Source organism: Monodon monoceros, unplaced genomic scaffold (assembly GCF_005190385.1).
Source record: "Monodon monoceros isolate NGI ecotype Baffin Bay Population unplaced genomic scaffold, NGI_Narwhal_1 Super_Scaffold_1, whole genome shotgun sequence".
Taxonomy (NCBI): Eukaryota; Metazoa; Chordata; class Mammalia; order Artiodactyla; family Monodontidae; genus Monodon; species Monodon monoceros.
In genome coordinates, this window is record NW_021703765.1 from 59,615,771 (window position 1) to 59,639,820 (window position 24,050).

Below are 24,050 nucleotides of genomic sequence, written 5' to 3' on the forward strand. Positions count from 1 at the left end.
TGCTGTATCATATAGTAGTTCTATTTTTAATTTTTTGAGGAACCTTCTTGCTGTTTTCTATAGCGGCTGCACCAATTTACATTCCCACAACAGTGTAGGAGGGTTCCCTTTTCTCTACATCCTCATCAACACTTGCTGTTTGTTGTCTTTTTGATGATAGCCATTCTGACAGGTGTGAGGTGATACTCATTGTGGTTTTATTTATTTATTTATTTATAATGATTTATTTATTGGCTGTGTTGGGTCTTCTTTGCTGTGCACGGGCTTTTTCTCTAGTTGCGGCGAGCGGGGGCTACTCTTCGTTGTGGCGCGCGGGCTTCTTATTTTGGTGACTTCTCTTGTTGCAGAGCACGGGCTCTAGAGTGCAGGCTCAGTAGTTGTGGCTCACAGGCTTAGTTGCTCCGCAGCATGTGGGATCTTCCCAGACCAGGGCTCAAACTCGTGTCCCCTGCATTGGCAGGCAGATTCTTAACCATTGTGCCACCAGGGAAGTCCCTCATTGTGGTTTTGATTTGCATTTCCCTGGTGATTAGCAGTGTTGAGCATCTTTTCATGTACCTGTTGGCCAGCTCTATGTCTTTGGAAAAATGTCTGTTCAGGTCTTTAGCCCATTTTTAATCAGGTTGTTTGTGTTTTTGCTGTTGAGTTGTATGAGTTCTTTGTATATTTTGGAGTTAGTCCCTTATTAGGTGTATGACTGACAGATATCTTCTCCCATTCAGTAGGCTGCCTTTTCATCCTGTGGTTTCCTTTGCTGTGTACCACCCCACCACACCTCTTTTTCTGTTTCCTCTACCACGTGACTTTGTATCCATTTATAGCCTTTCCACCCGCCCCTGGCTTTTGTCTTTTGTTTTTTTTAAAAAATAAATTTATTTTATTTTTGGATGCGTTGGGTCTTCAGTTGCTTTGCATGGGCTTTCTCTAGTTGCGGCGAGCAGGGACTGCTCTTCATTGCGGTGTGCAGGCTTCTCATTGCAGTGGCTTTTCTTATTGCTGAGCATGGGCTGTAGGCGCGCGGGCTCAGTAGTTTTGGCTCGCAGGTGCTATAGCACAGGCTCAGTAGTTGTGGCACACGGATTCAGTAGTTGTGGCTCATGCACTCTAGAGCACAGGCTCAGTAGTTGTGGCACACGGGCTTAGTTATTGTGCGGCATGTGGCATCTTCCCGGGCCTGGGCTTGAACCAGTGTCCCCTGCATTGGCAGGCGGATTCTTAACCACTGCGCCACCAGGGAAGTCCCCTCTGCCCTCTGTTTTACTTACTTCTGTTTGATTGGGGTGAAGCTTTCCTATACCTGCCTGCATATGCACCTTTGGATTAAGTGATTGGCTCTCTGTGTATTACAGCCGCAATAAAGAGGTGGAGAAACTGGGAGGAAAGTTAGAGTTTGCCTCAGGGGCAGAGGGTTAGGACTTGGAGTCTGTGTAAGAGCCATTTTCATTTAATTCATCCTGGCCAGATTGAAGTCTGGCCCTGGGTTTGTCACATGATGAATTTGTTGCATTCAGCAGCTTTTTCCTGAAGTTCGATCTGCTGGTGAAATGGCTGTGGTGAGCGGGGACAGACCCAAGAGCTTTTGCAGTAGGTTGGGTGGAAAGTTGCCTTTAAGGAAGAACCTTTCCATCCATAGAAACAACAGAGGCAAATGGAAGATGATGATAGAACAGTGGCAGGGGCTAAAGTACAGCTTCAAAGCGTTTGTAGTTCCGAGCAGTAGCTATTTGGCAAATATACAGTAGTATCCTTTAAGTCTGTCTTGTTTTTTGAAAAGCTGAGGTTTTCTCTAGATGTGGTAGATTCACAGCTACTTACTTGGGAAAGAAGAAAACTCTGCCTCTTATCACTTGAGAGGCAGAGTAGCAATATATTTGACTTCGGTAGATGTACATTACTGGACCCAAAATGATGGTATTGTTCGCAGGACGCCTGGCTGGTCCCAGAAATGTTTCTTTTCACTGTATCCATTTTTTCTTTTTAAGAAATAACTGATTAAAGGATATTTTATAGATACACCTAAGATAACTAATATTTCATTATTATTCTGTTTCCTAATTTAAAAGTTCTATCTCTAAGAAAAAGAATCAGACAGAAGGTCGACATTTGTCAGGTGCTGTCCTCAAAGAGTCAGCTTTTCAAAGTGATAGAGGAAGAACGGAAGAGGAGCATGTTAGAGCTGCAAAACCCTTTCAGAGCCAAGATCCTTCTGATGGGATTTCACCACTGGAGCAGGAACGAGGTACTGAACTATTAGAAATCATTCCTTATTGTATATATTTTAATTTCCTTTCTAAAAATCTTTTTATAATTGAAGTATAGTTGATGTACAAAATTACAGAAGTTACAGGTGTGTAGTATGGTGATTCACAATTTTTAAAGGCTATACTCCATTTATTATAAAATATTATAAATATTGGCTATATTCCCCATGTTGTACAATATATTTTTGTAGCTTATTTTATACCTAATAGTTTGTTCCTCTTAATCCCCTACTCCTGTAATGCCCCTCCCCTTCCTCTCTCCCCAGCGGTAACCACTAGTTTTTTTCTCTTTGTCTGTGAGTCTGCTTCTTTTTTGTTATATTCATTAGTTTGTTGTATTTTTTAGATTCCACATATAAGTGATATCATACAGTTTTAATCTCCTTTCTTATTTTTTTGTCTTTGGACCAGTGTTTATCTTAAACTATGATACTATAAACTGAAAATGCTTTGGTTTGGCACTTACCTATTAATACCATGTTTATAATACTTTTATAGGAAAGGATCTCTTAATCAATCTCTTAATTATCCATACTGATTAAGCTGAAATCTCCTTTCCTGTGGAAACCATGCTTCTGATGGTCACAGCACACTTCATGTTCAAGACAAGGAGGCTGTTTCTAATACACCTGTCATATTTCCCCTACCAATTACTTTGTATTCTTGTCAGCAGTCATTTTTGTTCCTAAGTTAAAATTTTTACGGGATGTTTATATTTCTCTTGATGAAAAATGTATATGTATGAAAGTAGACTAGATTAACTCCTCACACAAGAAATGAAAGAAAGTAAGACAAATTGGGCTTATTCAAAATTGAAAACTTCTGTGCTTCAAAAGACACTTTTGAGACAGTGAAAAGACAACCAAAAGATGGGAGAATACGTTTGCAAATCATATGTATCATATGTATATGATCAGGGACCAGCAACCAGAATATGTACAGAAGTGTTATAGCTCAATAAAAAGACAAATAACCCAGTACTGTAAATGGCAGAGGCTGTTCAGTAGACATTTCTATAAAGAAGTTGTACAGATGGCCAATAGACACATGAGAAGATGCTCAACAGCTGTAATCATCAGGGAAATTCAAAACCAGGAGAGATCAATTCACACCCACTGGAATTACTAGAATCAAGGAGATGGGAAATAGCAAGTATTGGTTGGAAACTGTGATGCTCACCCATTGCTCGTCGGGATGTAAAATGGTGCTGCTGCTGTGGAAGATAGTTTGACGGTTCCTGAAAACATTAAACGTAGCATTACCCTATGACTCAGCAAGTCCAGTCCTAGGCATACACCTAAGAGAAATGAAAACATGTGTCAACACTAAAACTTGTGTGCATGAATGTTCATAGCAGCATTAGTCAGAGTAGCCAGAAAGTGGAGACAACTCAGATCGCCATCAGCTGATGTATGGATAAATAAAATGCAGTATGTCCATACAGTGGAGTGTTGTTCAGCCATAAAAAGGAGTGAAGTACTGATACCTGTTGTAATAGGATGACCCTTGAAAGCATGCTGAGTGAGAGAAGACAGACTCAGAAGGCCACATTTATCTGAAGGTGAATCCATTTATCCATTTATCCGAAGGTGAATCTGTAGGTACAGAACAGGCAAGTCCACTGAGACAAAGTAGATTAGTTGTGCTAGGGCCTGGGGGGCAGGGAGAATGGGGAGTAACTGTTTATGGGTACAGGATTTCTTTCTGGTATGATGAAAATATTGTGGAATTAGTGATAATGGTTGAACAGCTTTGTAAATATACTAAAAACCACTGAATTGTATACTTTAAAAGGGGTGATTTTATGGTATGTAAGTTTTATATCAGTTAAAAAAAAAAACTTCCCCATATACCTCTCTCACAGTTTCAGTTAGTATAAGATTTGTCACACTTGCTTAATCTCTTCTGTTTTTCTATTACCTTTTTTCCTGATATTAAAAAATTCCAGACATCATTTTATTCCTACATATTTTAGCTTGCATCTCTAAAAATACGGGCATTTTCCTACATAACCATAGTGATGTTAATACTGTTAACCAACAATTCTGTTATTATATAGTACTCTGGCCCATATTCAGTTTACTAATTATCTTGGTTGGTTTGCTTGGATTGGGGTCCAAGGAACGTTCCATTGTATTTTGCTCCATCTGTCATGGTGTCTCTTAGGTCTGTCATTCTGGAGCTGTCCTGCTGTTTGGCATTGTCTGTTTGATCACTCATGGTGTCATTTTTCTTCTCTCTTCCTCACATCCTCTGTAAAGCAGAAGTTAGCTTTAAAGCCTTGTCAGATTCCTATTCAGGTGTTTTTGGCATATGTATAATTTTTTAAGCTTCCCCACCCTAAGAGGTTTTTAATTTAACTGACCACTGATGGGCTCCTATACCATCATTTAAAAGTGCTCTATTCTATTTAAAGGGAAAAAATGTATAGTTCATTAATTTGCTATTTTTGAGTGTTATTGGGTATTTAGTTGATAAAATATTAATAATTTGGTCTTAGTTTTTGTTTTTGTTTACTTTAACAGACTCGCCTATTGATTTTTGTTCACGATCCTGGATGAATAAGGAGAACAAGGTAATCTTTTATATGTTATCAATTTCTAGTATTAGGAGAGTGAAAGTACCTACTTCACAAATATGAATGCTAACTAGTATTAATATTACCTAGAAGTCTTCTACTTGTAAATAGCAGAAATCCACCTTACTGCTATGAGTAACCGGGAAGCTGACAGTAGGGCTGGTCTGGGGCTTCCTGTGTCTCCAGGGCTGTCTGCACCTCTGCTCTGCTTCACTCCACACCGACTCCTCTGGAATGTTGGTTCCGTGGAGTGAGGATTTCTCTTTGTTTCGTGTGTTGCATCCTGAGTGTCCAGCACATAGCTGGCACTTGATAATCTGTTGAATGATAGGGAAGCTGAATTCATTTGTAGGCAACCCAAGTGTTGTGATCAAAAAAACAAGAACATGAAAAATAAAAGCACAATTCTAATGAGCTCACTTGGGTCCATCCTCCCCTCTGTAAATCACTGTGCCAACGGATGGGTTGGGATAAAACTCTGATTTATGAGGCTGGACCCTACGTCCACTTCTGTGTGTGTGTGCATGCGTGTGCGTGTGCATCAGTGCATATATGTGCATAGATAGAGGGATGTGACTGAAACCACCCACACCCCACCCCCCGGACCACATGAAGTGAAAAGAGAAGGGCTCCTCAGAGGACAGGCACTGAGCAGATAAGCAGTTTGTGTTCAACATAAACCGTCTCATATTTATGAGAGTTGTTTATGAAGTATGAACCAAGTATTGATACTTTTAAAACTTAAAAAAAAGAAATGCAATTTTTATTTTATTTTACTTTCGTAAGAATTTTTAACATTATTTTGTAAAATGATTAAAAGAGGTCTAAAGTAAGAGTTGTTTCCGTGTGCCAGGGGTTGGCACACTCTAGCTCATTGCCCACATCCAACCTGCTGCCTGTTTTTGTGAAGTTTTATCGGAAAGTAGCCGTGTCCATTTGTTTCTTTATTGTTTATGGCTGCTTTTGTGCCGCAACAGCTGAGTTGAGAAGTTGTGACAGAGACTGCATGGCTAGCAGACCCTGAAATGTTTACTGTCTGGCCCTTTGCAGAGAACGTTTGTTGACCCCTGCTCTGTACACTTGCTCCCTCTATGTAACCACTAGTAACTTACATATGTGAGTGATGCTTTTTAGAGGAACTTCAGGTGTAGTCAACTTGAAATTCAGTCAGAAGGCTTGATTTCTTGAACACTGAGAAAAATGGTTTCTAAGAGAGAGATCATAACTTTTCCTGTGATAGGTAATTTTATTTCCCTAGGATGGTTGAAGAATTAACTTCCTAAAAGTATTAGAAATCATTGATAACAAAGAGAAGGACCATAAAACTAGAAAGCAGGAAGACAAGTATAGACACATGAGATACTTGATACAAAAGGTGAAGAAGTAAGAGCAGGGGGAAAATAAATACACTAGATAACCTAGACCAGTGGGACTACCACTGCATTGGCCTTGGGTTTAGCGTGAGCTGTCCTGGCAGCCATGGCAGCGATTGTCCATACTGAGTGCATAACTCAGCACTGTGCTCTGCAAGTGTGTAAATGGGTTGAGAGCCCGTGTTTTTTCCCAAAATGTTAGCGCGCATTTTGCAGTCTAATTGTTGAGATGGTATTATTTGATATATATTTAATATGATGGTGAAATAAGATTGACACTTGAGGAACTTCACATTTTATTCTGGGCCTTGAAGTGTCCTAGCAAACTGCCATGTGCCTTGTGGCCCCTAGTTGGAGCAGGGACGTCCACTGTCCAGGGTGGGCTGCAGAGTCCAGCTTTGCTGTCACCTGCACCTCCTGTCCAGGTCTTGAGCTGCCCCAGTTCATTTGTGTGTTAGTACACGAATTATATTACCAGGTCCTTTGAGCGTGTGCAAACAGTGTGAAACCTTGAACTTTAAAGATGTCTCATTGGGTGGGTCAGGGGAGGGGGGTGGCATGGGGGCAGAAAGAAAGTTATTAATACGTGTAAAACAGCTAGCCCTTCATTGCCTGAACTGTGAACCACAGACCTTGAGCACATTGATGGGCCTTTCTGCAGCCTGTGCTGTGGTCTTCACAGTAGTGAGTGTGCTGCTCTCATTGCAGTTTTATTTCTTATAGGTTGTTGTTCCTGATGCTGGAAAACATTTTGAAGAGAGGAATCCAAACAATGACTTAAGCCATACTAGTTTCCTAGAAAATGAGAAACTGATGTCACTTGCCAGCTTGGAAGATTCTTCTGGTAGCATCACAAAGCTCAACTGGTGTTTTCCTTGTCCTGACCTTGCCACTCCACGTATCTCTGCTGCTTTGTTGCCGTAGTTATTATTGCACCTTTTTGTTTCTCTGCCTTCTCCTTTACCTCTTACTTACGAGCACTCAAGTGGCCCCTTGTGTTAAGTGATGGGATTTTAGACTTATTTCTCTATAGCAATCCTGATAGGATTATGCTTATCCCTCAGTTGAGTATCATTAAGGTATAAAGTATAAAGCACTGTGTTAAGAAATTAGGGGACAATGAACTATTTAGCCCCTGCTCTCTGAAAGGACTGCACGTGGCAAGAGAGATGCATAGTTGACCTCCGATTGTGAGAAGTGTATCTCAACGGTACAAGTTGTGTGGGAGTCATAGGAGGGTGACAAGTTAATTCTGACTGAGGAAGGTATCTGTGAGGCTTTATTGAAGGAGGATGCAATTCTTCCTCCTTGAGAAGGAGGCCCGTGATAGGCCCTAATGTAGATACCAGAAGAGAAGTACATTCAAAAAGCAGGAACAGCTTCAGCAAAGACACTAAGGTGGGGGCATATAGACCATGTTTGGAGAATACCCAGTGCTTTTGTGTGGCAGGTTTATAGCACCTGTAGGACTATGAATTGAGGAATAAACCCAGAAAAAAGGCAGAGACCAAATTATCCATGGCTTTGAAGGCCAGGCTGGTGAGCCAAGTGGGATAGATAGAAGCTATAAAATCAGGGCAGGTTTTGCTGCTAGTTTTTAGGTATTTTTAGATTATGGAATTGTTGATGAGGAATTGTTGACCTGAATTTATGCAGATCCTTGTTTTAGTAGGCTAGATTCTCAGAGATGATTGGAAAATTATCCTCTTGAAAAGCCTTACAATACCGTTATAAGTGATTGAGTGTTCTAGTTTTGTCCTCCCTTGCCCGGCTGGGTGTTAGAACAATGAAAAGCACTGCCATTATTGTTTTATTTGTCTATTTGCAACTTTTTGGTTTTAGTGGAGGTGGAAAAAATTTTGATCATATCTGTGAGTATTCAGCTTTGTTATATCTTTTTTTTGTTTCTTCATTTTCAAGATCAGATACTGTTTGAGGTTTCATTTTACAATTAATCATTAATTCACCTGGAATTTGGTTTTACTTCTATGGCAGGCTTATCTTTTCTTTTTTGACAGTTACTCACTTGTCACAGTACTTTCTGAATAATCTGCCCTTTTCCATTGCCACACTTACTATATTCTAACTTTTGATGTATGCCAGGACTTGCTTCTGTGCTGTCTTCTCAATGAAGGTTAAATATTAGTTTATATTAGAATGCTCATGATGACTTATAGACTGAAATTACATTGGTTTTTTTCATGTCAAATGTTAAGGCAAAATCATGTAGACTATTGACCCATGTGTTTTATCAACCTTTTTGATTATATATTATTTACAGTTCAGTCACTACTTTAAAGCCTGTCCTATTTTCTCCTCCATTTTACCAATTAGATGATGATATCGATGATGAAGAGTTTTATGATGATCATTTGGAGGCTTATTTTGAGCAACTGGCAATTCCAGGAATGATGTATGAAGGCCTAGAAGGACAGGAATCTCCAGAAAATTATTTTAAGTTACCTGCAAGTGATCCTAGTCAGGTATATTCCAAACTTTATGGTTTTTCAGAAATTTGACATTAGAAAATCATTACTGGACTCAGTGGATATTAATAAAACTTAAGCTTTTGGTTTTCTTTGGATTCTGTTTTCCCCAGATACAAACTGATGAGAAATACCTTTCCTGTCCTTTCCTGCTACTGCTTACCTTTCCCTCACCTATAGAAAAATTAAAAGAATGGTGCACTGAACATCTGTATACCCTTGTCCAGATCAGCCAGTTGTGAACATTTTTTTGCCATCTTTGTGTTTTCTTTGTCCCTCCATAAGTACTTTTTTACTGAGTCATTTAAAAGTAAGTTGCAGGGCTTCCCTAGTGGCACAGTGGTTGGGAGTCCTCCTGCCAATGCAGGGGACATGGGTTCGAGCCCTGGTCCAGGAAGATCCCTCATGCCGCGGAGCAACTGGGCCCGTGTGCCACAGCTGCTGAGCCTGCGCCCTAGAGCCTGTGTGCCACAATGGCTGAAGCCCGCGCGCCTGGAGCGCGTGCTCCACAACGGGAGAGGGCACCGCGGTGAGAAGCCTGTGCGCCGCGGCGGGAAGTGGCCCCCGCTTGCCACGGCTGGGGAAAGCCCACGCACAGCAACAAGGACCCAACACAGCCAAAACTAAATAAATAAAATAAATTTATTTTTTAAAAAAAGTAAGTTGCAGATATTATGACATTTCACCCTAATACATTAGCATTTACCTCCTGTGAATAAGGACTTTTTCCTACATAATCACAATTCTCTTATCTAACTTTGATATTGTGACTTAAATTAATATACAATTCATATTCAAATTTATCCACTTGTCTCCAAATGTCCTTTACTTTTGTTGTTTTTGATCCAGGCTTTAATCAGGGATTACACTTGTATTTGGTTGCCATGACTTGGAGTTCTTTCATGTCATTAAACTTTTTGTAAAATCTAGGCCTGTTGTTTTGTAAAATGACCCATATGGTAGATATAGCTGACTGCTTTCCTCCTCCTGATTAGATTGAACATTTTCCCCTTGAACAGATTGACTCTAAACATAAGCATTGTTGTATACTCTGTGTCCCATTGGGAGGCCTGTCAGCCCACTTGTCTCCTGTTGGTGATGCTGTTTGACCATCTTGATGAATATGGTGTTGGCCAGATGCCTCCTTGACCCCCTTTGTTATCAGGAAGTAGTCTGTGGGATTTCAGGTACTTTCATTGCCTCCTGAAACCCCAAGAGACCTTTGGATTGCTTTTATTTTTCCCCTTCTCCTCACATTTCCTAACTCTCAAGTTTTGCTGAGTTACACTGTCCAAGTGTAGACAGAGACCTATTTTTATTTAATTTATTTATTTGGGTGTGCCGGGTCTTTGTTGTTGCTGCGTGCGGGATCTTCCTTGCAGCATGTGGGATCTCTAGTTGTGGCACTTGGGATCTTTAGTTGCAGCATGCGAACTCTTAGTTGCAGCATGTGGAATGTAGTTCTCTGACCAGGGATCGAACCTGGGCCCCCTGCATCGGGAGCACGGAGTTCTAGCCACTGGACCACCAGGGAAGTCCCAACAGAGACCTATTTTGTGTTGAGGTTTCAAAACTATCAGAGCAGCTGTATTCCCCCGACTCACCCCCCTCCGCTTTGTTTTGGACAAACCCTTGTGACTTTCAGTAGCAGCGAGGGAGCTGCTCTGCTCCGTAGGAAACCCTTACCTGGAATTGGTCACCAGCCAGTGGCTGCACTTCAGGTTTCCTCTGCCTCCACCTGGGAGGGTTGTCGCATGGCCATGGTCAGTCACAGTCCCACAGGTGGTAGCTTCGCCCTATTGGCCTGCAGAGCACATGGATTGTCTGACTGCATTCTTTATTCAGTGTTTTCAGGCGCTTTGCAGAGGAGAGAGCTGGTTTCCTATGTTCTGGTTCTTTTTGGTCTTTGTTAGTATCCTATGTGAAAATAGTTGTCTAATTTAAATGTCAGTTCTTTGTCTCCTTTGTCGTATTTTCTATTGAGATATTCATATTTTAACTCTTGTTTTTATAAGCTTTCTGTGTTAAGGAGATATTTTGCTCTTTATGCACTTCATTTTTTTATTTTGTTTTTTGGCTCGGACAGGAGACATATATCTCCTCACAGTTCTGGAGGCTGGGAGTCCGGATCTAGGTGTGGGCAGGGCTGGTTCCTCCTGAGGCTTCTCTCCTTGGCCTGGAGACGGCAGCTTCTCCCTGCGTCCTCACAGGGTCTCCCTTTCCTGGTCCTCATGTATTTCAGGCTTTAGTGTTTTTGTTAGTTTCCTAGGCCTGCCAGAACAAATTACCAGAATTTTGCTAGCTTAAAACAACAGAAATTTATTTTCTCACAGTTCTTGAGGCCAGAGTCTGAAAACAAGGTGTTGAAAGGGCTAAGCTCCCACCAGAGGCTCCTTCCTGCCTCTTGCAGCCTCTGGGGCTCTGGTGTTCCTTAGTTCAGGGCAGTGTCACTCCAGTATCTGCCTCCATTTTCATGTGGCCTGTCCCTCTCTCTCTGTGTCCCTCTGAGGTCTTCCTCATGGGGTTTAAGGCCTGCCCCAAATCCAAGATGATCTCAAGATCTTTAACTTAATTGCATCTGCAAAGACCCTGTTTCTGAATAAGGTCACAATTTGCAGGTATCACCTGGGGGTAAGACTTGGACACATCTTTTTTGGGAGATTCAATTTAACCCACAGAAGTTTAATACTACGAAGATATTATTCACTGAAGAATATAAAACTATCCATCTGTATTTCCTCCTAGTACTTTTACATGTAAATCTTTAAGTCATCTGGAGTTTATTTTGAGATAAGGTAGAGATTGTTTATTTTTTTGTATAACGTTGTTGCAGAATCACCCGGTTAATAAATGGTGGCACTGGAATTTAAATGTATGATCTTATTTCAAAGTCTGTGTCTTGTCTTTTATATAGAACTAGCTCCTTTTAGTATCCTAACTTTGAAAAACCTTGCCTATGAGGCTGTTTTTGTTGTTGTACATCTTATAGCAGAAAAGACTGCTGTTTTAAGGCTTCACTGGCACTTGAGATAGTGGTGGCTGAGTGTCTGAGAAGAGGGTTGTGGGCATGCAAGTCCCTTTCAGCAGTTGTTATTTTAGGAAAGAGTGAGCAGTGCCCTTTGGGAAGGTATGTTGGAGAGCGTGGTTTTGAGGCACTGGCTTAATCTGCCATGTTTGAGGCAGTTTTTCTTGAACTCCTCAGGGTCGTTTGTAGTAGTTGCTGTTTTACTCCTATTAAAAGTTAATTAAGGGACTTACCTGGTGGTCCAGTGGTTACGACTTCATGGTCCCAATGCAGGGGGCCCGGGTGCGATCCCCGGTCAGGGAACTAAGATCCCACATACCACAGCTAAGCCCGCGTGCTGCAACTAGAGAAACCTATGCGCCACAACGAAGAGCCTGCGCAGCCAAAAATGAATGAATGAATAAATAAAATAAAAATAACTTAAAGTTATTAATATTTGTGTTTTCAGAGCCTGTTAATAATATTAATTTTATGAGTCCGGTCACACTGATGGGCTTCCCATCCTTTTAGAGACTTTCAGTGATAATTACAAAAGTTAAACTGACATTTCTAACATCCTGTGCCGTAGTGAGCATATTGGCCCCACTTTTGGTATCTGAATCTGTTGGTGTGTGTTTGCCATGACCACATTTTGAATTTTGGTTTTGGTAAGTTCCTTACGATTGGTCCACATATAGTCTGGAAGAATATTGTGTAGTCTGTTCCTTTCTAGAATAAATATATTATGTCAACTGTATAACTTTTTTGGTGGTTTTGGAAGGAGTTATGAAAAACAAAACTTATTTCTGGTCTGTTATTTAATTTTTAAAGGAAAGCGGAAGAGAAGAAGTTCTGGCAAAGACTCTCAGGGCTGCTAATGCGAAACTTAACCCTGTTTACTTTCACGACACAAATGCCAGTAAAGGTGATTTTGGCTTGATAGACCCTTTAAAGCTGGATGCAGGATCTCCTCATCAAAATAAGCATTTGGCGTCAGACTCAGAAACAGTTTTGCCTGTGGATAGATTTTTAGACACTGAGATGCCTCAAGTGTCCATTCAAAAAAATGTGGATGTAGCATCTTTGAAGTCTGTTAGTGACAATGCATTTAATTCCGCTGGTGCTCTGTGGTCACCCACTAGTGAAAGGCAAACGTGTGAATGTTATGAATCCGTTGGAAAGAGCAAGGACCGTAAGTGGGCCTTTTTTTTTTTTCCCAAAATAAAAGTAAGAAATATGTAAAAATGCTTATACACATTTTGAATAGGATATATTTCCAAGTGAAACTTCCCTAATCTTTCATATTAAAATATTTAAGTGTTCTGTGGATTAAAAAATGGTGTCTTTATTCACAGATCTGGTGGAAATGTGCCTTTCTAACTATTAGTCATCTTTTCCTTCCTCCCTCTCCTCCATGATGGACTTTTGCTGTGATTAAGGCTGGATTTTTCACCATCAGAGAGATATTTTTCTTTTGGGGAAATGGATTTTCCTTTAACTAGTTTTGGGCAGATTTCAGTACTGTTGATAACTAAGATAAGTCAACTAAATAAAATTATTTAAGAATATTGTATCATTTTATTTGTTGCATGTGTCATTGGATGTCTCTGGAATTTTATTTTCTAGAAACAGATCTATCACAGAGTGTGGTCTATCAGAATGAGGAGGGCAGATGGGTCACTGATCTTGCCTATTACACAGCTTTTGATAAAGAACAAGATGTAAATGTGTCGCTATGTGATGAGATGAATGAAGACTTCAGATCTGGCTGTAAGTGTATTGATAGCCTCTGCTCTGAACCATTTTCATTTTCTGACGGTGTTCTGAGATTACCATGTACATCTTGGCCGGCCACATCAAATCCCTTCTTGATATGTACTTAGCACTTCCCTTGTTTCTCTAGGAACAGAGGCTTGAGTCAGTCATTGCTAATCACTGTGGACTGAGCCGAGCCTTTCCCTAAGTAAGGACAGTGAGTCACTTTAGAGCATGTGTGTTGCAGTTAGTAGCACCTTAGGCTTTACTTTCTCACTTTATAAATTGTCTTGAACAAAAGAACTATTCTGATAAATGAGCAGTTACAAAAGCCAATCCATTTTAGAGTAAAAGCTCAGTAATGAAAAAATGGGAGAAAAGTGTCGAGAAAGATAAATGAAATCTCAGAGGATGAGAGCATTAGGAACCTCAGTTAGATTTGTTAATTAGCAGAATCTCTGACCGTGAAAGGAAAACGCTGCAGAAGGCACAGCATTGTGAGCCTTGGCCTGTGGACATTTGCTGTGCCACTGAGGCCTCTAGGGCCTGAGCGCCTCTAAACCTGGAATGAGGAAAGACAACGAGGAGCCTGTCAAGCCCAGTCGTACTTTTTTTTTTTTTTTTTTTTGCGGTACGTGGGCCTCACTGTTGTGGCCTCTCCCGTTGCGGAGCACAGGCTCCGGACGCGCAGGCTCAGCGGCTGTGGCTCACGGGCCCAGCCGCTCCATGGCATGTGGGATCTTCCCGGACCGGAGCACGAACCCGTGTCCCTTGCATCGGCAGGCGGACTCTCAACCACTGCACCACCAGGGAAGCCCCCCTCAGTCGTATTTTTAATAGGCTCAGAAGGTGCCAGAGGAAGAAATTACTCTAACAGCTGCTTGTACTAAGCTGTTCCTAATGTCCATTGATGTGGAAGTACAGAGATCAGTCGATAAGGCATGTTTCCAGCCCTTAGGAAACTGTCCATCAGCTAAGAGGGATAAGATGAGAATACAGAACAACAGCATCGTTTGGAGTTGAGGGGAGGAATAACTTTTGCATGAGTGGGTAGCAGAGGATTTTATATATGAAGTGGCTTTTGAGGTAGAGTTTCAACAGGTAAATATTTTGGGCATGTGAAGTCCCAAGTGGATAGAAAACCCAAAGAAAGAGGATGAGATGAGGAAGCATGGGCGTGTCTTGAGAATGGTAAATAACCCAGCGTGGCTGGCATTTACGGCAAGACATGGGAAGGGGAGAGTAACGCGACATGGTGAGATGAAGCCAGAGTGGTAAGACTGGGCCAGGGATCGGGTGGGGCTGGACTCCGTGCTGAGCCGTGCCTGGTGGGCACTTGGGAGCCTCTGAAGATACTTGTCCAGCTTGCTTTGTGAGTCTCCCTCTGGCCTCGATGGTCAGTTAAATGGTAGGTTCCTTAGGGTGTTGTAGAAATCGAGGTGTCACAGTGAGAATGAGAAGAAAATAGCTCATGAGGGACGTGGAGGTAAAATCGCTAGGATTTGGTGACTGGATTTCAGCGGATAGTAGAGAGGTAAGTAAAGATGGGGGTTTGGGGTCTTAAGTTATTTTGAGAAAATGGCAGTACCATTAACTGAGATGGGAAAAATCAGAAGACATGGTAGAATTTTGGATGATTGTGGTTTGAGGTGGGGATATTCAGTAGTTGGAAATATGAGTCAGAAATTGGAGGTTAAGTTATAGTTGTCAGTGATATCTTGATTTACAAAGGACAGTAGGCACAGGCTGGACACTGGTTAGGGACCCTGTCACTTGAAAAGTCATCAGTTGTGGAATTTTCATGTGTTGCTGGTGAGAGTGTGAATTGATAAAACCATTTGGAACTTGTTTGGCAGTATCTTATGAAGGTGAACTTTACGAACTTCATAGTTTATGACCCAATAATTCTACACCCAAGTATATACCCAGTGTTCAGGGTGTATGTATTCACCAAAAGACATACACTAAAATGTTTGTAGTAGCACTATGTGTATTAGTCCCAAACTAGAAACTCCCAAATTCCCATTGACCTTGGAATGGATTGTGTTTATACCTACTTTGGAATGCTGTGTAGCAATGGGAATGAAGGATGTGTAGCTACTTGCGGCAGCGTGATGAATTTCACAAACATGTTGAATGAGATAAGGCTGACTAGCAATACATGCCGTGTATGTAGCCAGCTCTGTGGAGTAAGAAGCAAGGATAGTGGCTACCCTCGGGTTGGCATGCCGTGACAGGAGGCAAGCTCAGGGGGCCTTTTGGGTGCTGGCATGTTTTCTTTCTTGATCCGGGGTGTTGATCTGGCGACACAGATGTGTTCAGATTGTGAGAATTCATTGAGTTGCACACTTACATACACTTTTTAATGTATATTATACTTTGGTAAAAAGTTTTTAAAAGTTAGTGATGAAGCTGAGAAAAGAATTTGCAATTCATATTACAGAGTGAGGGCCCATTTCCCAAATATGTAAATTGTGCTAATAAACAATAAGAAAAAGACCAATACTCAGTGTAGAACTGGGCAAAGGATGTAAACAGCTTATAGAAAAGGAAATTAAAAGTCAGTTCCCCTGGGAACTATTCTTCAGCTACACCTGCACAGATGTATAGGATGTGTGTGCACATTGTTCATCATCACAGAAGGTTGGAAGCAACGTGGATGTACAAAACAGGGACTGATTAGATAAGGTACGTCCATACGAGGGGATACCCTGTGGCCGTAATAAAAGGAAACAGAGCTCTTTAGGTACTGGTAAGGGAAAGATCACCAAAATAAATTATTTAAAATCTTATTCCAATATTTGCATAAAGAGATGGAAGAAGGAAAGGCATACATATTTTTAAATACATACAGTGGAAAGATTAAAAAAAAAGGGCTCTCTAGCTACTTGTAGAACTCAAAGGTCAGTAGGTTCTCAACTAGTTAAGGGTTTCATGGGGTGCTACATATGTTGGTTGCTTCCGGAGGTGTGGGAAGTGGGGCCAGTGATGAGGGAGACTTGCAGTATTGTATTCCGTTACGTCTTTTGGTTAATTTCTAATAACTCTTTTTTTTTTGCGCTACGCGGGCCTCTCACTGTTGTGGCCTCTCCCGTTGCGGAGCAGAGGCTCTGGATGCGCAGGCTCAGCGGCCATGGCTCACAGGCCCAGCCACTCCGTGGCATGTGGGATCTTCCCGGACCGGGGCACAAACCCGCGTCCCCTGCATCGGTAGGCAGACTCTCAACCGCTTTGCCACCAGGGAAGCCCCAAGAACTCTTTATTGAAGCAGAATGTACCTATACCATCTGCATTTAGAACTATGTGGGCATGTTACTATTAAAGGAGAAATATGATAAAATAGATAGTGGAGGAATTTCATGAAACCATCTGTGTGGTTAGGGAATGAAGAGAAGCTGAGTAGGAAAGGATGTAGCACTGGTGGTGAGGAAATGGAGAAAATGATTATTGAAAACTATGGAAAAGTTTGATGGGAGGAAAGAAAGGATGAAGTAGTCAAGGGGAATTGGGCTGGGGGAGCGTGAATGGAATGGGAGACTTTATACGAAGGGAAAAGAAATGTTGAAAATGTAAGAGGAGATACTCAGAAGAGGAAGCTTGGACCAAGGGCATAATTTTATAATAACAAGGCAGTTTTATTTATTTATAAATGAATAATTTTAATTTTTTTTGGCTGTGCCGTGCAGCTTGTGGGTTCTTAGTTCCCTGACCAGGGATCGAACCCATGCCCCCTGTGGTGGAAGCACGGAGTCCTAACCACTGGACCTCCAGGGAAGTCCTCAAAGTAGTTTTAAATGAAAACTTAAAACTTCCCCATTCCCACTTCCCCATTTCTGCCTCCACCTCTCTGACAGCTCAGCCATGTGAGCTGCCGCTTCTGCTTGTGGCCTAGGATTTAAACATCGGGCAGGGGATGGAGAACGGTATTGCTGCTTCAGAATTTAACAACAAAAGCGTTCAGGTGGCACTGGAGAGGAATGTGGTTGCAGATTCTTGTAAGAAATGAAGTTTTGCTTTTTCATAATCTGTGAGTGATTTCTGATGAGCATACGTGGTAACAATGTCACTGTAGACTTTTCTTTAATTGAAGAGTCTTAAAGTCCAGAGAAAAAGTACTCAGGAGTATAATAAAATAGCATTTGGAGCTGTTTACTTAATGATTTTAAAAATACAATATTTTAACTCATTGAAGTAAATTAAGTTTTTCTGGGTTACCTTCTTACGATCTGATTTCCTATTTACCCTCTCCTGGCTTTTAGATTTGGTTGGTTGATACTTTTCACACTTTAGAGCAGTGGTTTTTAACACTTTGAGTCATGGACCCCACAGAGAATCTTCACAGAAAAATATTTCCTGTGGAAGATAACTGTTCTGCATGTGACTTCTGGAGCTTCCTGGCTCTCCCGATGCTCGTTCATAGACTTGTAGGCTCAGAACGTGTTTATGTGGGAGGTGGTGGGATCGCAAAGTAAGGAACCAGCACTGCCCTGACAAGTCAGAATCCTGAGCTACTTCTGGTGGGTGCTCTCCTGTCCCTGCTGGAAACAGCCTCCTGTGTCTGTTCTCATTTTGTCTCTCAAGGTGTTAGTGTTGGGCCCTCAGGGCTTCCAGAAGGGTAGTTTGGATTGGGTTAGCCCCTGATGGACTGATGAGAGTAGGGACATCTCTCTTGTTTGGGCCACGAGTGGACTGTCCGTTCTGGGTTGCTGTTCACTCCTCCCCTTCCAGCCACTGTCTGGAAGCACCAGGCAGAGGCAGAATGGGCAGCAGATGGGAAGTCCAGAGTCTAACCTGCAGACTTTTCTGATTCAGCCAACATGTTTAAAATCCTTTTAAATTCTAATGCCTTGAGCAGGATATTTGCTGTTCAGCCTGCCTCTGTCCTCTCTCCCCATTGTGTTACACCTGGCCCCCTGCTCACTTACCCCAGCCTTGTGGCCTTGGCCTAGAGATGGAGGGCTGCGTGCCCATTGGTTTCCCTAAGGTGAACTGAGTTGCTCATTCGGAACTTTGAGGGCGGACACTGGATGAACACTTGTTCCTGTTTGCCTAGGCTGTGGGGTTTGCTGGGATGTGGGATTTTTCCTTTCAAAAACTAGGACAGGGGCTTCCCTGGTGGCACAGTGGTTGAGAGTCCGCCTGCCGATGCAGGGGACACGGGTTCGTGCCCCGGTCCGGGAAGATCCCACATGCCACGGAGCGGCTGGGCCCGTGAGCCATGGCCGCTGAGCCTGCGCGTCTGGAGCCTGTGCTCCGCAATGGGAGAGGCCACAACAGTGAGAGGCCCGCATACCGCAAAAAACAAAAACAAAAACTAGGACAGTCCTGGGTGTTGGGACAAACAGGTAGTTGGCATCCCAGCAGACATCTTCATGACAAATTTACAGAGTGGCTTGTCCATCTGATGTTCCAGATGAAATTCCATGGGTATTCATGGGCAGGTACCTTAACTCATGTGTGCCAAACTGCAAGGCTGAAGTTAATCTTTTATAAAAAGCTTACATTATAAAGCCCCATTAGTAAGTTAGAACAAGTTAGTACCTGATGAAATCAATCACAGTAGGGTGTTTATTACCAAAAGTTTCAGAACCACATGCTCTTATTGTGCTTAATACAGATGCATCAGTTCTGTGATGGAAGCTTTCACATACTTCTTTCAGTTTTATTTCTTTAATATTTCATTTTCCTAACTAGCTATGTTATATTTATATGCTAGTATTTAATTAGGCATCAGTGCAATATAATTATAAAACTTATTCTTTTTTTAAGCTGATGCATTGGATTTGATTGCACAAGATGAAGAAGAATTTAATAAAGAGCATCAGTTTATGCAGGTTTGTATTTTATTGACATTAACCAAAGTTTAGAGTTTTTCTTATATTTAAATGTAGGCAAAATGTTCATTTCTTTCTGAAAAGATATATAGTGAGTATAGAATTATATCTTGATTTTTCTCATGTTTAGACAATTTCTGCCTTTTCCTTCAGACTCTAAATTATTAATTGAGAAAAAGCTGGCATACTGAAATAGTGCTTATTAGTTCACTTAAAATTGCCTTAATAGGCTTCAAAGATATAGTTTTTTACCATGTTTTAAAATGAGGGAATTTAGTGCTATTCGTTTTTATTTGAAGATGTACTCCTTTCTAAAGATTTGTATTAATGACAGTCAGTCTTTGACTTAAGCAATATGTTAAAACAATGCATATCATAACTCAGGTATTAAAAAATTTCTCTTTTTCTGGACTTTATTACCTTTATTAGCTGCTTAAGCTTGAATTTGTACACATTTTTAAAAATTTTAAATATTTAAATTTCCTTAGTGAAATTTTTATTTTTATATATTAGAAGAACAGAAGGCTTGCTGGAGAAATGAAATGAAATGATGACTTTCTTCCTAGGAAGAAAATATAGATGCCCAGAACATTTCAGTTGCCCTAGGGGATACATCGTGGGTAACTTCAGTCAATTATGGTCTGTTGAGGAGATCACTTAGCACATCAGATTTGGACAAAGACGATGCCACTTATTTACGTCTGTCTTTAGGAGAGTTCTTTGCTCAAAGGTCTGAAGCTCTCGGTTGCCTTGGTGGTGGTTACAATGTGAAAAGAGTAAGTACCATGTGTTCTAGAAGTGGTTAAATTCACTTGCCCTTATGTTTTGAAGGTTATCATGGTGTAGCTAGATCAGAGTATCTTTAAAGCAGAGACAAGATAGGGACTCCATGGTGGAATATTGGTAAAGAGCTTCAGTTTTTTAGTGGCTGTACCCTGACTGCAGTCCTAGCTCTGTCTTTTAACTAGTTCTGTGGCATGGAACAATGTATTTAACTCCTCTGTGCCTTGATTTTCCAATTTCTAGAATGGAATACTGTCTTATAGAGTTTTGGGGGGGATACTGTGATAGTGCGCGTACAGCGTTTAGCACGGCCTCAAGTGCATTAAGTACTCCATCCCTGTTAGTTGCTGTTTCATTGGTTGCTGATGTTATATCATTGGTTGTGGGAAGAATTCAAAGATTCATTTTTTAAACCTCTGGTCTAAAAACATGTTTTGAAATATAGGAGTGTTTTGGTTTTTTAAAATGTACATGTAAAAAGTTTTAAATGCAAGTGATAGTGGTAGATTGTATGAAGGAGTGAGGAGAAGCTGTGTCGCCTGTGAGGGTCAGAGTGGTGTCTGAGGAGGGGCACTGGGGTGGTGCCCGAATGGTGGGGAGGAGGCAGCGTGTTCCCAGAAAAGTCTTGGAGGTGGGAGCTGGAGGGCATATCGGAGAAGCAGAGAGTAGGCCCACAGCTCGTGTGAGTGGGCTTTGGGTCGGTGGTCTGATGGCAGAAGTAGACAAGGGCCAGGTCATGAGGGGCCCTTGCAGGGCTCGGGTTCATCTCAAGGGAACTGGGGACATGTGCTTGGAGGCAGGGTGCCCGGCCCATCTCCAGGTGTGACAGGAGCCGGGCGGAGGAGGTTTCTGAGCCTCAGAGGAGGAGAAACAGGCAGAGGCTTAGCACGTGGAGGAGATGCCATGAAGGCCGAGGCCTAGGATGGCAGTACGGAAACAGAAAAGTTCTAGGGTTCAGGATTTCCTCTGGAGGTAGAGTCGAAGGACCTGTTGGTGAATTTCATGGAGGGACCTAGTGCTGTCGGAGGGAGTGTGTATTAAAGTAGGATTTCACTAAGAGTATAATTTTAAACAGCTAGGGTGTTAGAAGTTGACTTACAGGAAAATTTGAAACTGAACTGTGGGTCCTGTCTATGCAGTGAATTAAAGAATGAGAGTAAATACTTAGGCAGATTTTTCCGCCTGGATGGATTGGTTTTGACATTATAAGAGAAGTTGAAGCATAACTGAATTCCTTTCTGAATAGCTGGACAAAACACCACACAGTGGAAAGATGGATCTGTCATTTTGTATTAGTTATGAAATGTTACTTGGTTCAAGTTGCTGGATCAAGGGAGGAAATCCTCGAGTGAAGATTGATCAAAAATTGAGTGCATTAGTGAATTTGCTTTTCAGGTCTATCGTGAGAGCTCTGGAAGGAAGGCAGGTGGGAATTCCCTGCCCTTGAGCAAGGTCCATGAATGTGACCTTCTGAACGCTCATCTAGGGCAGTAGGAATGTATCTCATCTTAATACAGATTTTCAAGGACATATTTATTGTGTAAAATAAAATACCCTTGTAAGTTCCAGGAAGGCAGGAAGTTTTACATTTTTTTTCTCACTGACATGTCACTGATGATTATTACCAGTGCCTGACACATAGCAGGTGCTCAGTAACAATTACTGGAGGAACAAAGTATCATTTCTGGGTTGTTTTAATTTGGATTTCTTAGTAAGGGCAAATTATTTGACAATATTCATTCTGATGATTAAAGATAGCTAGCAGTAAGGAAATAAAAGGTCCTGTCTGGACTTGTAAAGTTCATTTCTAGTAATTTATGTTATTTTGGGTTTTTTTGTTTGTTTGTTTTTGGCTGCGTCGGGTCTTGATTGCAGCGCGCGGGCTTCTCTCTAGTTGCGGCATGTGGGCTCAGTAGTTGTGGTGCGGGGGTCTTAGTTGCCCCGTGGCATGTGAGATCTTAGTTCCCTGACCAGGGATCGAACCCGTGTCCCCTGCATTGGAAGGTGGATTCTTAACCACTGGACCACCAGAGAAGTCCCAACTTACGTTTAAATGGAAAAATCAGAATCATTTCGTTGAAATCAATTTTAGCTAGGTTACCACTATTAGGATAAAATAGTCTAGAATTTCTCAAAGCAGTTGAAAACTAAGGAAATAATTGGCATGTTTATTTTGTAGCCATCATTTGGTTATTTTATTAGATCACCAGAGAAGAGAGAACCTATTGCTCTAATAAGAAAATCAGATGTATCAAGAAGTAATTTGGAGAAAGAAATGGCTCACCTTAACCATGGTCTATTTTCAGGTAATGGATTAAATGAAGTTTTTTTTTAACCTGTAAGTTAGTGGTTGTGTGATCATGTTATTTATGTGGAAGAAAGTAATGTATATACCACTTTGAATTTTTTGAGTATTTAGTTACAGATTTGATTTTTATATAACTTCACATTGCCTTTTCAATCTAAAGTAGAAACAAGTCAGCCAAAATTCACCTAAAATCCTTTTGTAAAAACAAAAGTAAATGAAATATAATCTGTTCAAGTGGTTGGGTTAACTTTGGCCTATTAAACTGCTGAGTTAATGAATTTTAGCTATTATATTTATTATTTAGGTGGACTTTTAAAGAAAAGTTTTCAGATTTGGACTGTGATAGTATAAATATGATAAATATCTGTGATGAATATTTAAAATCAGACTTTCTTGGTTAACATAACAATTATCAAGCAGCTACTTTTTGCTCGTATAATGCCTCGTGCATTGTATCATGAAATTGTATAAAATGTGCTTTAGTCCTTAAAGAGCCTATATTCCAGTGGGGGGTGGGGGGGTTGGGATATTTAGTGGTCCTTATCCCACGGATTGTTTCTGTGAGATAGTGTATAGATGTAAGTTGAATATTACATATTTTCTACAGGAGATTTAAAGGCACAGCTAAGTGAAGGATCAGTTACACTTCAGGCTGAAGAACTGGAGAGTATTTCACAAGTGGATGAAAATGATGTGACATTAACTGCCAATAAAGGGAAAACAGAGGTATTTTAAGCCTTTCATGAAGGAAAGCTAAAACCTCGCTGTCATAATTCTCATACAAGATCAAGATAAAGTCACATGTAAAAAATGCATAACATTTTTCTTACTCAATTTTATTACAAGTATCCTTTAAATATTATCAGTGTACAATAAATGTATGAAGAGTTTATAAAACAAACTTACAGTCAGTGAGTTATCACAGCTTATGCACCCATGTACACCCCAGGTCAGGAAAGAGAGCGTTGCCCACAGCTCAGGAGCCATTTTTTTGTTCCTCCTGAACACTACTTCCTTCTGTCTGACCTATGACACTGTATCAGTTTCACCCGTTTGTGAACTTTATATACAAGAAATCATGTAGTAGCATATATATATATATTTTTTAATATAAATTTATTTATTTGTTTATTTTTGGCTGCGTTGGGTCTTTGTTGCTGCGTGCGGGCTTTTCTGTAGTTGCAGCGAGCGGGGGCTACTCTTTGTTGCAGTGCGTGGGCTCCTCATTGCATTGTGGTGGCTTCTCTTGTTGTGGAGCACAGGTTCTAGGCACATGGGCTTCAGTAGTTGTGGCTCGTGGGCTCTAGAGCACAGGCTCAGTAGTTGTGGCGCACAGGCTTAGTTGCTCCGTGGCATGTGGGATCTTCCCAGACCAGGGATCGAGCCTGTGTCCCCTGCATTGGCAGGCAGATTCTTAATCACTGTGCCACTAAGGAAGTCCCAGTAGCATATATTTTTCTTCGTTTTTTTCCACTTAGGTTTGCAAGATGCAACTGTGATAAGTATAATAGTTAATTTTCATTGCTGTATTGTATTCTATTACGAATATTCTGTCATTGATATATTCACCCTACTGTTGATGGATATTTGGGATCTGTCTTATGTCAGTATGACACTGTTAAAATAGTGTAGTTTTATAGTAGGTCTTGATATCTAGCAGAATAAGTT

At 41.1% G+C, this 24,050-nt stretch overlaps 1 protein-coding gene across 3 annotated transcripts in view; it reads left to right on the top strand.

Annotated features, from left to right (window-relative positions):
• Positions 1 to 24,050, top strand: part of CEP192 (centrosomal protein 192) — a 93,133-nt gene that overhangs the window by 13,082 nt on the left and 56,001 nt on the right. For all 3 annotated transcript variants that reach the window (XM_029224395.1, XM_029224414.1, XM_029224405.1), the window contains 10 exons: positions 2,064 to 2,239; positions 4,787 to 4,836; positions 6,936 to 7,056; positions 8,547 to 8,695; positions 12,534 to 12,894; positions 13,329 to 13,472; positions 19,227 to 19,291; positions 19,858 to 20,067; positions 22,254 to 22,380; positions 22,990 to 23,108. In XM_029224395.1, coding sequence (XP_029080228.1) covers positions 2,064 to 2,239; positions 4,787 to 4,836; positions 6,936 to 7,056; positions 8,547 to 8,695; positions 12,534 to 12,894; positions 13,329 to 13,472; positions 19,227 to 19,291; positions 19,858 to 20,067; positions 22,254 to 22,380; positions 22,990 to 23,108 — 1,522 coding nt within the window. The remainder of the gene's footprint in view (positions 1 to 2,063; positions 2,240 to 4,786; positions 4,837 to 6,935; positions 7,057 to 8,546; positions 8,696 to 12,533; positions 12,895 to 13,328; positions 13,473 to 19,226; positions 19,292 to 19,857; positions 20,068 to 22,253; positions 22,381 to 22,989; positions 23,109 to 24,050) is intronic.